The sequence below is a fragment of the Gadus morhua genome, chromosome 3, assembly GCF_902167405.1.
Source record: "Gadus morhua chromosome 3, gadMor3.0, whole genome shotgun sequence".
Taxonomy (NCBI): domain Eukaryota; kingdom Metazoa; phylum Chordata; class Actinopteri; order Gadiformes; family Gadidae; genus Gadus; species Gadus morhua.
Window position 1 is genome coordinate 6,549,867 of NC_044050.1, and position 12,986 is coordinate 6,562,852.

At 46.2% G+C, this 12,986-nt stretch overlaps 1 protein-coding gene across 2 annotated transcripts in view; it reads left to right on the top strand.

Moving 5' to 3' along the window:
• The first annotated feature begins 462 nt into the window (after positions 1–462).
• The window catches only part of ntn1a (netrin 1a), a 55,082-nt gene continuing 42,558 nt past the window's right edge, over positions 463–12,986 (top strand). Inside the window, exons 1-2 of one of the 2 annotated variants that reach the window (XM_030351367.1) lie at positions 463–730; positions 1,070–2,138. In XM_030351367.1, the coding sequence (XP_030207227.1) occupies positions 1,121–2,138 (1,018 nt within the window). In that variant the 5' untranslated portion in view covers positions 463–730; positions 1,070–1,120. The remainder of the gene's footprint in view (positions 731–1,069; positions 2,139–12,986) is intronic. The other variant, XM_030351366.1, reaches the window with a different exon arrangement.

Genomic DNA, 12,986 nt, shown 5'->3' on the forward strand with positions numbered 1-12,986 from the left:
GTGGAAATAGCCCCGCAACCCCACTCCCCTTCGTGGTCTCCGAGCTTTTCTCTTATCGCTTTATTGATTATTTCTACCAGTGGATGTCGTTGTTCGCCCACTTTACAAGCCGTTTACCGCTGTCACTCTCCAGATGAGCTGACCTCAGTTCCTTTCCTTCATTCACTTTCTTGGGATGTGCGCTCTCTCACTCCACTAGTCGGATCAGCGGACGAGTGTGAGTGGGTGTGTGAGTGTGTGTTGGAGAGAGAGAGGGAGAGGGAGAGCGAGAACGAGAGAAAGCGAGAGAGAGAGAGAGAGAGAGAGAGAGAGAGAGAGAGAGAGAGAGAGAGAGAGAGAGAGAGAGAGAGAGAGAGAGAGAGAGAGAGAGAGAGAGAGAGAGAGAGAGAGAGAGAGAGAGAGAGAGAGAGAGAGAGAGAGAGAGAGAGAGAGAGAGAGAGAGAGAGAGAGAGAGAGAGAGAGAGAGAGTGGGAGAAACAGAGAGAGAGAGACAGCGGGAGAAACAGAGAGAGTGAGAGGAAGACACCATAAGGTTGAATGAAGCAATACGAGCAGGAGGAGATCAGGAGTAAACCACTGAGAGACAGATCTCAGATCCAGAAGAGCGTCTATCTCGAGCAGGACGTCGGAGAGGTTTAACAACTAAAACAATAAACAGGAGGAACACGTGAGAAACAGACATTTGGACAACTTCTCTGAACTGGAGGGCTTTTAATAACATTATTCCGAGGTAGGATTTATTTGATTTGATATGCCATTTGAACACCCATACGTTTGCTCTGGCCTTTTGAATATTGTTTTATTCTCTATATGCTGAGGATAAAAAGGAACAGCATAAAATAAAGATTGCGGGCAAAAAGTCTTTATTTCAATCATTAAATAATTGTAAAATAATGATGCAGATTTATTATGAGGCTGGGCCGATACATCTGAGTAAAAAAAAAATCCTGTTTTAAAGACGACCAGCCGCATCAAGCGCTTTGGTCTACATTCTTATTTAAAACAAAAAAAATCCTATTTCTCGCTCCAAACTTCTCCTCACTTTTATTCTCCGGTTGTTTTCCCTCAGCGCCTGCGACGCGGAGGAAACAAAACCAGCGAACACACACCATCAACAACCATGCTGAGGGTGTGGGACGTGATGGTGACCCTGGTCACGGTGTCCCTGACCTGCCGCAGCGCGCTCGGCGGCTACGGGATGAGCATGTTCTCGGCGCAGACGTCCCCCCCGGACCCGTGCTACGACGAGACCGGGACCCCCCGGCGCTGCATCCCGGACTTCGTCAACTCGGCGTTCGGGAAGGAGGTGCGCGTGTCCAGCACGTGCGGCGTCAAGGCGCCCGGGAGGTACTGCGTGGTCTCGGAGAAGGGCGACGAGAAGATCCGGAGCTGCCACACGTGCGACGCCTCGGACCCCAGAAAGTACCACCCGCCGGCGTACCTGACTGACCTCAACAACCCCCACAACCTCACCTGCTGGCAGTCCGACAACTTCCTGCAGCACCCGCAGAACGTCACCATGACCCTGTCTCTGGGGAAAAAGTTCGAGGTGACCTACGTGAGCCTGCAGTTCTGCTCCCCTCGACCCGAGTCCATGGCCATTTTAAAATCGATGGACTACGGAAAGTCGTGGGTGCCCTTTCAGTTCTACTCGACCCAGTGCAGGAAGACGTACAACAAGCCCAACAGGGCGGCCATCACCAAGCAGAACGAGCAGGAGGCCGTGTGCACGGACTCCCACACCGACATGCACCCGCTGTCCGGGGGGCTGATCGCTTTCAGCACCCTGGACGGGAGGCCCTCGGCGCACGACTTCGACAACTCCCCCGTGCTCCAGGACTGGGTCACGGCCACCGACATCAGGGTCACTTTCAGCAGGTTGCACACATTCGGGGACGAGAACGAGGACGACTCGGAGCTGGCCAGGGACTCGTACTTTTACGCGGTGTCCGACCTGCAGGTGGGGGGCAGGTGCAAGTGCAACGGGCATGCCTCGCGCTGCGTGAAGGACCGGGACGGGGGTCTGGTGTGCGAGTGCAAGCACAACACGGCGGGGCCTGAGTGCGACAGGTGCAAGCCCTTCCACTACGACCGGCCGTGGCAGAGGGCGACCGCCAGGGAGTCCAACGAGTGTGTTGGTAAGTTATTTTCTTTTTCATGTATTTGCTATTGAGTCTGCAGAGGTACCGTGTTCTCGTTTGGGTCGCTCCGCTTTAGGCCCGCTTTGACCTCTCAAGAATCACAATTGTCGGATAGGTCTACACGTTTTTATTTGTTGTGGAGGTGGGTTACAGGCCTAGATGTTTTAGGGTCAAAATAAAGGTTTGGAATGGGGCTGTCTGATTGGATAATTGTTTATTATAGGCCTATTCTATTTGTAGAATAAACCCAAAGTGCAATATTGTTTTATTAATTTATGTATAATATAATTACAATATTAATATCATTATTATTGTTAATTATAATAATAATAATGCTATTAATAACAGTAACTTATAATAATTATTATGATCATGATTATTATGATTTGAAGGTTATTTAAAGTACTTGAAAGTATCAAGCTGTTAGCTATTAAAAATAACTCTAAACGAGATCCGATTCATTGCATGATATGTTCATGCTGGCGCAAGTTCACCAGCAGAACATTTCGCTGCTGCTGTTGCCTTGGCCCAATGCACCGTAGTTGGAAAGCCATGCGTCCGTGCAGCTCGCTGCAGGCCGTGCGGAGTACTCATGTGCGGAGGGGCGTCCAACAACCTCAAAGGACCACTGCCGCCTAATCATTCAAAGGAATATATTTTTTCTCGCGGTTGAACTTTACCACTGCAATAAAGCGATGCTCTCTAATTTATTTGAAGAGCTCTCTCTTGAAGCCCACCACGGTCGTAATTGAATGCAGATTTTCCTGTTCACATCATTATTTTACACATCAAAGTGAAGTCGACTAATGTGAGCAGTCAGGTGTTTGTGGTTGGTAATTGCAATTTATTTAGTGAATAACAATAATAATGATAATAATTATAATAATGATAATAATCATCATCATCACCATAATAATAATCTTCCTCATGATAATAATAATCATAATAATAATATTATAATTATAACAATGATACAATTTCAGACAACAATATATAGGCCTATCTTGAATTCCCAAATATATTAATGAAATGTAATAACAATCATTATGTTGTCTACAGTTTCACTTACTCATATTACTTACTTCATACAAATCCTTTTTTTTTTTCTAATAATTACGTCATTGGTAAAAATCTATTTCAAAATGGGGAAAAAAATATCTTTTGTTATATATAAATAAATCTCTTTATGTCTCATTCCAACCAAAAGAAGTTCATCAAAGATGTTCTCCTACGTTAAAAACACACAACAGCATGCAGCTCTGTGGGATTGTGTGCTGCTTGTCTGAGGAGCACCCTGCCTCGAAGTGGGCTCAAAGTGACAGTGGCTTCAGTAGTGGTGTTTTATGACCTCCTGCTCCGGCCATCAGGACAGACATCAGACAAATTATATGATGCTGTGGTGACTCACCTGCGTCCTCTTTTAATTTTTTCAAACAGCGAGCGTTGTAAAGATAAGACAACATAAACATCAACTGTCTGAAAATCTGGTTGAGATCTTGGGCTCAACGGGGTTAATCATGATGGTTGGTTTTTAAAGGTTTAGAATCAGTTGTACAGCGTGAGAACATTTGATAAAAATGGCAAAATCTGAACACAACCTTGTACTATTTTAGTGATTTCTCTTTTTCGACAACACAACCAAACTGCATGGTAACAATCTCTCAGAAGCCCGCAGAGGAACTGTGTAACTGTACAACTTTATCTGCCGTTTAAACACAGTGCTGCTGTCTGCCGGATGCTTAGGCTTTATCACGATGAAGATCAGTGTCTGTGATGCAGGGAGAGGAGGAGGAGGATGAATAGGCAGGCGGGGAGGTGAAAGATACACATGTTGATAATGGAGATCGCCAGCGAGATCTCACCAGGGCCCCAGACAATCACTGACAGACACGGTCGACCGGCAGAACCCCCCCTCCCCCCACCCTCCAGCCTCTATTTTCCATTCTGCAGGAGACCTGTGCGGAGGCGGTGGAGGTGGTGGAGGTCTGATATTGTTTGACAGTCACCCGTAGCATATGTCATCTCTTCTGACACGCAGCAGCTGTGTTTAAAAGGTTTTTGTTTGCTGGTTTTGTCAAGTCCCAAAAAAAATAGGCACCGAGGCACAGGGCTCGCTCGGAAACTGAGCCGGAGTTGTTGGGACTCGGGGAGTGTGGCGAAATATCTGCCCCGTGCTGAATGAGCGTGGAGCTGCTACTTAAAAATGTGTGTTGTGTTAAGCGAGGGAAGGGTTAAAACCACTCTACGGGTGTTCCTGTAAGGAACATTGAATTGCCAAGTTTCAATAGGTTTCCCCACTCTGTTATCAGAAAATATCTTGTCACCAATGTGTCATAATCATAATTAGTCATTGGTCATCATTATTGTGTTATTGTTATTTTAAGTTAATTTAAGTGAATCAATTTCGCTCGTATGGACTTGCTGCAATCCACAAAATAGAAAAGCGGTAGGCTATAAAGCACAGAGGAGAAGCGACCACCTTCTCCATGTTGGACTGTGTTTTCAGCAGTCCTGCATGCATGGGATACTTCCAAAGCACACAACCACACACACACAGAGCTGTCACTCAAAGCATCCACTAGCTGTTAAGACACAACCACGGGCAGCACATTTCTTTGTGTGTGTGTGTGTGTGTGTGTGTGTGTGTGTGTGTGTGTGTGTGTGTGTGTGTGTGTGTGTGTGTGTGTGTGTGTGTGTGTGTGTGTGTGTGTGTGCGTGTGTAAGTGTTTCTGTATGAGTTTCTGTGTGTGTGTGTGTGTGTGTGTGTGTGTGTGTGTGTGTGTGTGTGTGTGTGTGTGTGTGTGTTTGTGTGTGTGTGTGTGTGTGTGTTTGTGTGTATGTGTGTAAGTGTTTCTGTGTGAGTTGGTGTGTGTGACGGGTTGAAATGTTGTTGAAATGTAGCGCTGCGCTGCCTGGGGTCCGACTGCCCCCTCGCTAAAGCAAACAGATCGGCTTGAAAAGGAAAAGAAAACACTAGAGCCCGCCTCACACCTCGGGCCGAGGGCAGGCGCCGGGCGTGGGGTCGGGCCGGGGGGGCGGCCCGGGTCACGGCAGGAGGACGGGGGTTAGAGGACGGGTGGAGGATGGGGGTCCCAGAGTAGGAACCATTATGAAGGCAAGCATGAGTGAACACAGTAGAACAACAATGTCAAACTCAGAACTCCTAACTAAAAGCAGTTGAAGACCTGCGTCTGAAATGCACACGTGGAAAAGGCCCTTCTGAAAGGCACACCTGCTGAGGGGAAGGTTTTTAGCCTAGTGAGGGATGTGTCATGTTTTCCACTTGACAATTAGTAACGCGCTAAATCAAGACATCATCTTGGGAAGTGTCACAAAATGCTTGGCTGTGCAAACTATGAGCATTCAAAGTAATTAAATATTAGGCTCACACACACACACACACACACACACACACACACACACACACACACACACACACACAGATTATGCGTGGTGTGCTCTCATGGGATGCACATTACTGATTGCTTCCCTCAGGGCTTTTTAAAAGCGTGCGTGCCGGACGATGTGAATCTTCATATCCATTTGCGTTATCGATTCCTCCTGAAGCTACAACACAGGTTAAACCCTGGCCTCAGGGGCCGGGTGATGGTTCTGAAGAGGAACATGTTCTTCAGAGACTAAGCATGATGAGGACGCTGCGATTCACACACAGTGTTGGATCCCCTGACGTGACTTCCATCGTCCCTCGTACAAATATTATAGATGGAATCATGTTTAATATCGTTATTCCCTCTCAACCATGATCACCCAATTCCATGTCGTATACTGTCGATCGCTTCTTCTTTTTTTAAGGTTGTAAGCGGCTGAATAATTCAGAAAGATTAGACTAATGCAGGAGACCTTGATACGCATGCAGTTGATATCCAGACGCTTCACCACGGAGCAGAGGGGGAAAGAGACTGATGAGAAGAGAGAACGAGGCAATAAAGAAGTACCAGAGCAGTATCTCCAGGGTCTGACCGCCAAGGAGAATACAAGCTTTAACACTTTCTGTCTCCTTCCTTTTTTCTCCCTGAAAAGCTCTCCACAAGCTCATGGTACTAAAATGCTTGGGATATGTGGGATGGTAAATGCCAGCTGGGATCATTGTTATTCTTTACAGTAGCACTAGAACTCAACCAAAACCGTGTTGGCATGGCGATAGTGTATGTGTAGTGATGCTCATGCTTGGTCCTTCCGGCCTGGTCCTATGTGTCATCGGTGCTCCAAAGACCCTGACTCCCCCCCATCCTCCTCCAACACAGACCTGCTGCCTGTCTTGTCTTGTTACAATCAAATAGACCAAATAAAACACAGTCCGCGGTGGGAGACCGATTTGTCACATTGGCCAAAACCGTCCGGCACAAATGATGGACAAAGTCTCTTTGATGCTAATTACCATAATTCAGTAATATGTGCTCCAACCCCTCTTGTTAAAATAGCACATATGTTGGGATGAGTTTTTTTTTATGAGGCTTTGAGTCCTCCTTCATGCCATAGTCCTTGAGACCCCTTACAACACTGAGTATATTACTGCCATGGATAAATGTCAAAATATGAATTAATTATAGCAAAATTCTCTTAATATTGCATTCTTGTAATATAAAAAAGTAGGAGCTCCGCTACTGTTTTCACAGACAGTGTGGCTTTTCAAATTCTCCCTGAAAATAGTGATTGATCTTCAAAAAAAAAATCTGCCATCAAACTTCATGGCCAGCGATCACCTTCGTGCTCCAACTTCCAGCCTTTGAGATGACATTGCTATGGCAACAGCACCTCCATCCCCCCCGTGGTGGAGCCTGGGGTCTGGTCAGGTGGGGTTAGCCTTGGTCTTAACACAGGACAGCACCGTGGCGGTCTGGTTAATGTTTGAAGCTTTTATTAAAATGGCCGGGCTTCATCTTCAAAGGTGCCGCCAACGAGTGAAGACGACAAACAAAAGCTATGGCGAGGGTGGTTGAACTTTGACCTCTGTTCCAACGCTATCCCAATTGAATCGCAGATTTAGTTTTTCTCTACTCACACCTGTTAGTCTGTGGAGCCTTTGGTCATAGACATTTAAACAGTGTATACAGAATATAGTGTGCATACAGTAAATGTAGTACATTAACAGTGCATACAGAATATAGAGTACAGTAAAAATAGTACCTAAACAGTGCATACAGAATATAGAGTACATAGAGTAGGATACACCAAATATAGAGGACATTTACAGCACATACACACACACAGAACACACTCTCGCTCGCTCTCTATCTCACGCTTGCCCGGCTATGGCTCTCATTCTCGCTCTCTCGCTCTCTTTCTTCCCATGTCTCTCTAGCGAGTGAGTAGCAAGCAGGGGTCTCTCTACCAGGTTGTGCTTATCAGTGTTTGTAAGTGTTTTTTAAACATCGGCTGAAATAAGTCACTCAAAGATCAGCTGAGGAACTCCAGTGTCTCTCTGGGTATCTAAGCTGAGCTCTCTCCATCCAACAGGCACAAACATTACCACTAAGCCAGCACATAGTTTCAGCACGTTGAAGTTGAGCAACAGCTCAAAAAGGCACTCACACACACACACACACACAAGAATGCACAGGCTCTCATGTGTGAGCGCACACACACACACACACACACACACACACACACACACACACACACACACACACACACACACACACACACACACACACACACACACACACACACACACGTGCACACATGTTCGCGCACACACAGTCACGCACCCATGCACGCGCAAACACACACACCCACACACACACTCTTACATTATAGAAATGACAAACGGTAATTGACCCTCAACAAAATAAAGTGAAGTTGTTAAATGAAACAGTTTTAGAAAAATATGCATGGAATCTTGTGTGACAGCAAAAACATCTGAAAAAGCCTGTATATGGTTTTCATTAAATTGCTATACATACATTTTTCTATGAAGAGAGATTCCTGACTTTGGAGCGAGATCAAATGTACTCCTAAGTACGGTGATTTATGTACGAGTGCAGGCAATAAGTATGTGATAGACTCGGCGTGCGGACGCTGTTAGGTATCTTCGGCCTTGGAAAGATCTTGAAGCCATTACCGTTAGTATCTGGCTCCACGCTTTCTAAACCTGTGGTTTGTGCCACAATGAAGCTTGTTCTAAAGAAGCAAATGATTTGAATAAAATTCCTGCCTTCCTCAGCTGAAAAAATGTGACGGTTTCTTTGAAGAACCGGGGCCGTTAATATGACAAACGTGACAATGTGACTGGAATATAGACCCTACATATTTGGGATAATTATTACAATGTACGTGTGTGTGTGTGTGTGTGTGTGTGTGTGTGTGTGTGTGTGTGTGTGTGTGTGTGTGTGTGTGTGTGTGTGTGTGTGTGTGCAAGTGTGCATGTGTGCGTGCATCTGTGTGTGTCTCTGCAAGTGTGCATGTATGTGTGTGTGTGTGTGGTGATGATTCTTCAACTCTATAATCATCTTTTTCCTGGTTATCACAATAATGAAACATATGATCACCTCTGGTTGCTTGGAAGCATCCTTATCCACATCATCATTGTTATTATCCCCATCACTATTACTACGCAAATGCTCACCACTGTCTCTCTGTCAGTGTGTGTGTGTGTGTGTGTGTGTGAGTACATTTCCTATACACTGGGTGGGTGCATTTTGTACTCCTTAGACATTTCTGATCATCATATTTACATTAAACCGCAGAAGTACCTTGAAGATAAATATATGTATATCTATACATATACAGTATATGTATATATATGTATCTATATATTTATATATATATATAGTTACATACGTACGTAGAACAATGGAAAGTTAGATAGATAGATACAAAGATAGATAGAGATATTGAGATAGATAGATAGACAGGCTCGCAGACAGAGAGAAAGCCACAGGACTTTTGGACGTTTTCCTGGCTCAGTCTGATACAGACTAAAATGTTGAGCGATTAATCTCCTCTGTTCATACCTGTCTGCTCCGTCTGCAAAAAACCCGATACGGACTGTAGACACTGTGTTACTTTTTGTGTTTGGAAATGTAACAGAGGAGGAGTGAGAGTGTGAAAAAGAGTGTGTGTACTGTCTCTCTGTTCAGGATGTGGGCAGGCTTCGTCGCCTGGGGCCTCGTCAGTTAATGAATTAATTGGTGAGTTGATGGTGTGGTGAAAACACATCTCTGCCCAGAGGGGATGGCTCACACTTCTGCAAGAGTGGAGTGTGCCTTTGACATTTTTTGTGTGTGTTAGTGTGTGTGCGTTCCACATTCTTCCAAATTGTATTGACGCTGATCCGGATTCTGTGGATGTGTGTTTAAACTTGTATCCTTCATATATTCTTATCCAAGCTTAACATTTGTGCATGCTGAGTATAGCTCGGAGAAGGGGGGACTAAGACTCAAAATGCCCCCCCCCCGAACCTCTCCAGCTTACGCACTAACCGATGCCATTCATTTACTCGGCATAGAACCAGGGCTCTGCAGACCTGTTTGTGTGAGTGTGTGTGTGTGTGTGTGTGAGTGTGTGTGTGGTGGGGACCTCCACTCTGTGTGGTAACAGAGCTGATTCATGGCTGCCGTACTTGTGTCTGAGCTGTCCTGCCTGTTAAAGTGTCAAAGCATCATTAACAGGGGTTATAAAAAGCCCTAGTAAACAGGGGAGGGAAACCCAGTGTGTCTGTGAGTGTGCCCTGTGTGTTTATGTGTGTGTGTGTGTGTATGTGAGTATGTGCGTGTGTGTGTGTGTAGGTCGTTCGTGTGTTTGTGTGTCGTGTGTGTGTGTGTGTGTGTGTGTGTGTGTGTGTGTGTGTGTGTGTGTGTGTGTGTGTGTGTGTGTGTGTGTGTGTGTGTGTGTGTGTGTGTGTGTGTGTGTGTGTGTGTGTGTCCAGCAGTGCTGTGGAACATCAGGGCTGGCGACGTCATCAGCTCTGTGAGGTAGTAGGTAGCCAATGTTATCCAGGAGGAGGGAGGGAGAGAGAGAGAGAGAGAGAGAGAGAGAGAGAGAGAGAGAGAGAGAGAGAGAGAGAGAGAGAGAGAGAGAGAGAGAGAGAGAGAGAGAGAGAGAGAGAGAGAGAGAGAGAGAGAGAGAGAGAGAGAGAGAGAGAGAAACTAAAATTAAATAAAAAAATAAAGAATAACAAGCAATTAAGTAGTGGGGTTATGCAGCGGTTCTCTATGATTTATATACAGGGTTTCTCACAGTTGATATATTCTGACATTAAATGATTCCAGCACAGTCATACAGAGATTAACCATACAAATATTTGCTCTAAGGTCCACTATAGCTATGTGTGTGTGTGTGTGTGTGCGTCTCTGATGGTCAACACTGTCACTATGACAGCGTGGTATTACGATCCCTCAGGTCCAACCATGGCAACGTCATTCTTAGGCACCGATTTAGGAAATAAGTTCCCTCTAAATCGATCAGTCAAAACTGAACCTGCAACGTTTCTCTTCAGCTCGGAAGGAATATAATCCGTTGGAGGTTTCCCCTCTTCAAGGTGAGAGGTCCGGGCCAGTGTGTACCCCCACGTACCATCTGCTCCCCCTACTCTCTATTTGCCATGCTCCCGGTAATGGATGATGAATGTCCGTAGGAAGGTCCCCCCCCCCCCACCCCCGACTCCGCTGGGGAGGACGCCGTGTTGACCTCTGCCCTGGACTCGCTGTTGTCCATCGCGGAGAGCTCCGTCCTCCGTCCTCCGTGCGTTTTAATCAAACAGAGATCCTCTTCTGGTAGAACCAGTGAGAGAGGCAGACGCAAGGTCCAAGCTGAAATGCCTGACAAATCACCATACCATGCTTGATAGTTATGTATAGAAAGTGACCCTATTGTGGCCTATTGTCTCTTGATCTAGGAAAAGGCTTGTTTGGCTATTACTTAAAAGAAAGGACCAATATCTGATGTATATCTGTTGGTTGTGTTCTTGTATGTGTGTGTGTGTGTGTGTGTGTGTGTGTGTGTGTGTGTGTGTGTGTGTGTGTGTGTGTGTGTGTGTGTGTGTGTGTGTGTGTGTGTATGTGTGTGTGTGTGTGTGTGTGTGTGTGTGTGTCTATCTGTATGTCAACGTGTGTGTGTGTGTGTGTGTGTGTGTGTGTGTGTGTGTGTGTGTGTGTGTGTGTGTGTGTGTGTGTGTGTGTGTGTGTGTGTGTGTGTGTGTTGTAGCATAATTCACACATTCATACAAACAGGCCACACATGCCCTTGCCAATGAAAGAGGCTTCTTTCTCACGCTAAGGAGGCATCCTGAGCCTAGGGAGGTGTCAAGCTCATACAGGAGGCCATTTATTGTGTGTCAATTCTAGAGATACGAGCGGTCAAGATCTTCGAGAGACCCAGAAGCTCAAGGTCACAAGAACAAGTGTAATTCCCGCACATAGACACAAACCAAGTGGCAATGTGTTGGCAATGCCTATGCGTTGGCAATGCCAACACATAGCCGCAAGGGACAGCATGAAGACACATACGGGTATCCAGGGGGCGGGAGTTCAGCACCATGCTTAGCCAATCAGAGCATATAACTGAGTCCACGGCCGCTCACTAGATAAGTCACAACACATAGCCCAGGGGGCCAGAACGCTCCAGGTAACGCATCTATCAGATACCCTACTAAGTGTATCTCCACGCGTGCATAATACAATTCCTCTCCTTTTGCCTCATAGAGACTAGTCCAAACCTTTACCAAATAAAGTGAGTTAAAGCGATCCTGACTATGCAGACTTTTTCCACTCGTTTGCGTGTGCATGCGTGTGTGTGTGTGTCTGTGTTTGTGTTTCCAGTGCATATGCAAGTGTGAAGTGGAATGCAGACTTGTGGGAGGGCACTTAGGGGAAAGTTTACGAGGTCATCTCAATTAGCCAGCAGTGATCTCAGGTTAATCCATCACTCATTGGCCCCCATAGATAAGACAGTTAGCTCTGCCCTTTGTTTCTCTCTCTCTCTCTCTCTCTCTCTCTCTCTCTCTCTCTCTCTCTCTCTCTCTCTCTCTCTCTCTCTCTGTCTCTGTCTCTGTCTCTGTCTCTGTCTCTTTCCAGGCATTCCCCCCTCCAGCTCTTTCGCTCTCCTTCTTTCAAACCCCGTGCCGATAGAGACAGAGCTTTTAATATACGCACTCTGTGTCCTCTCTCTTTCTCTTTCTCCTTCTCTCCTTCCCCAGTGTGTAAAGGACAGCGGTACATTTACTAGTGCCCTCTAGGGGGAAAACAGAAGGTGCAGAACAGAAGCTCTCTCTCTCTCTCTCTCTCTCTCTCTCTCTCTCTCTCTCTCTCTCTCTCTCTCTCTCTCTCTCTCTCTCTCTCTCTCTCTCTCTCTCTCTCTCTCTCTCTCTCTCTCTCTCTCTCTCTCTCTCTCTCTCTCTCTCTCTCTCCCTCTGCTCGCCCTCACTTGTGGGATTATACAGCCAATTAATAAGACTGGGTGTCCAACTGGGTTCAGATAAAAGCCCTGCCTCAGCTTATTTAGCCCCTGTGAAGAAGCTCCATTATAGAGAGAGAGGGAGAGAGAAAATGAGGGAGAGAGAGAGGGAGAGAAAGAGAGAGGGAGAGATAAAGAGGAAGAGAGGGGGGTGCTTTGATTGAATACAATTTAAACAGCCCTGTGTGTGTCTGTGCGTGTGTGAGTGTCTTTGTGTGTGTTGGCGTGTGTGTGCGCGCGCGCGTCTTTGTGTGTGTGTTCGCGTGTGTGTTTTTGTCCGTGAGTGTATGTGTTTTTGTGTGTGTGTGTGTGTGTGTGTGTGTGTGTGTGTGTGTGTGTGTGTGTGTGTGTGTGTGTGTGTGTGTGTGTGTGTGTGTGTGTGTGTGTGTGTGTGTGTGCGTCTCTCCCTCACCCAACGTGTCCGAATAGGTC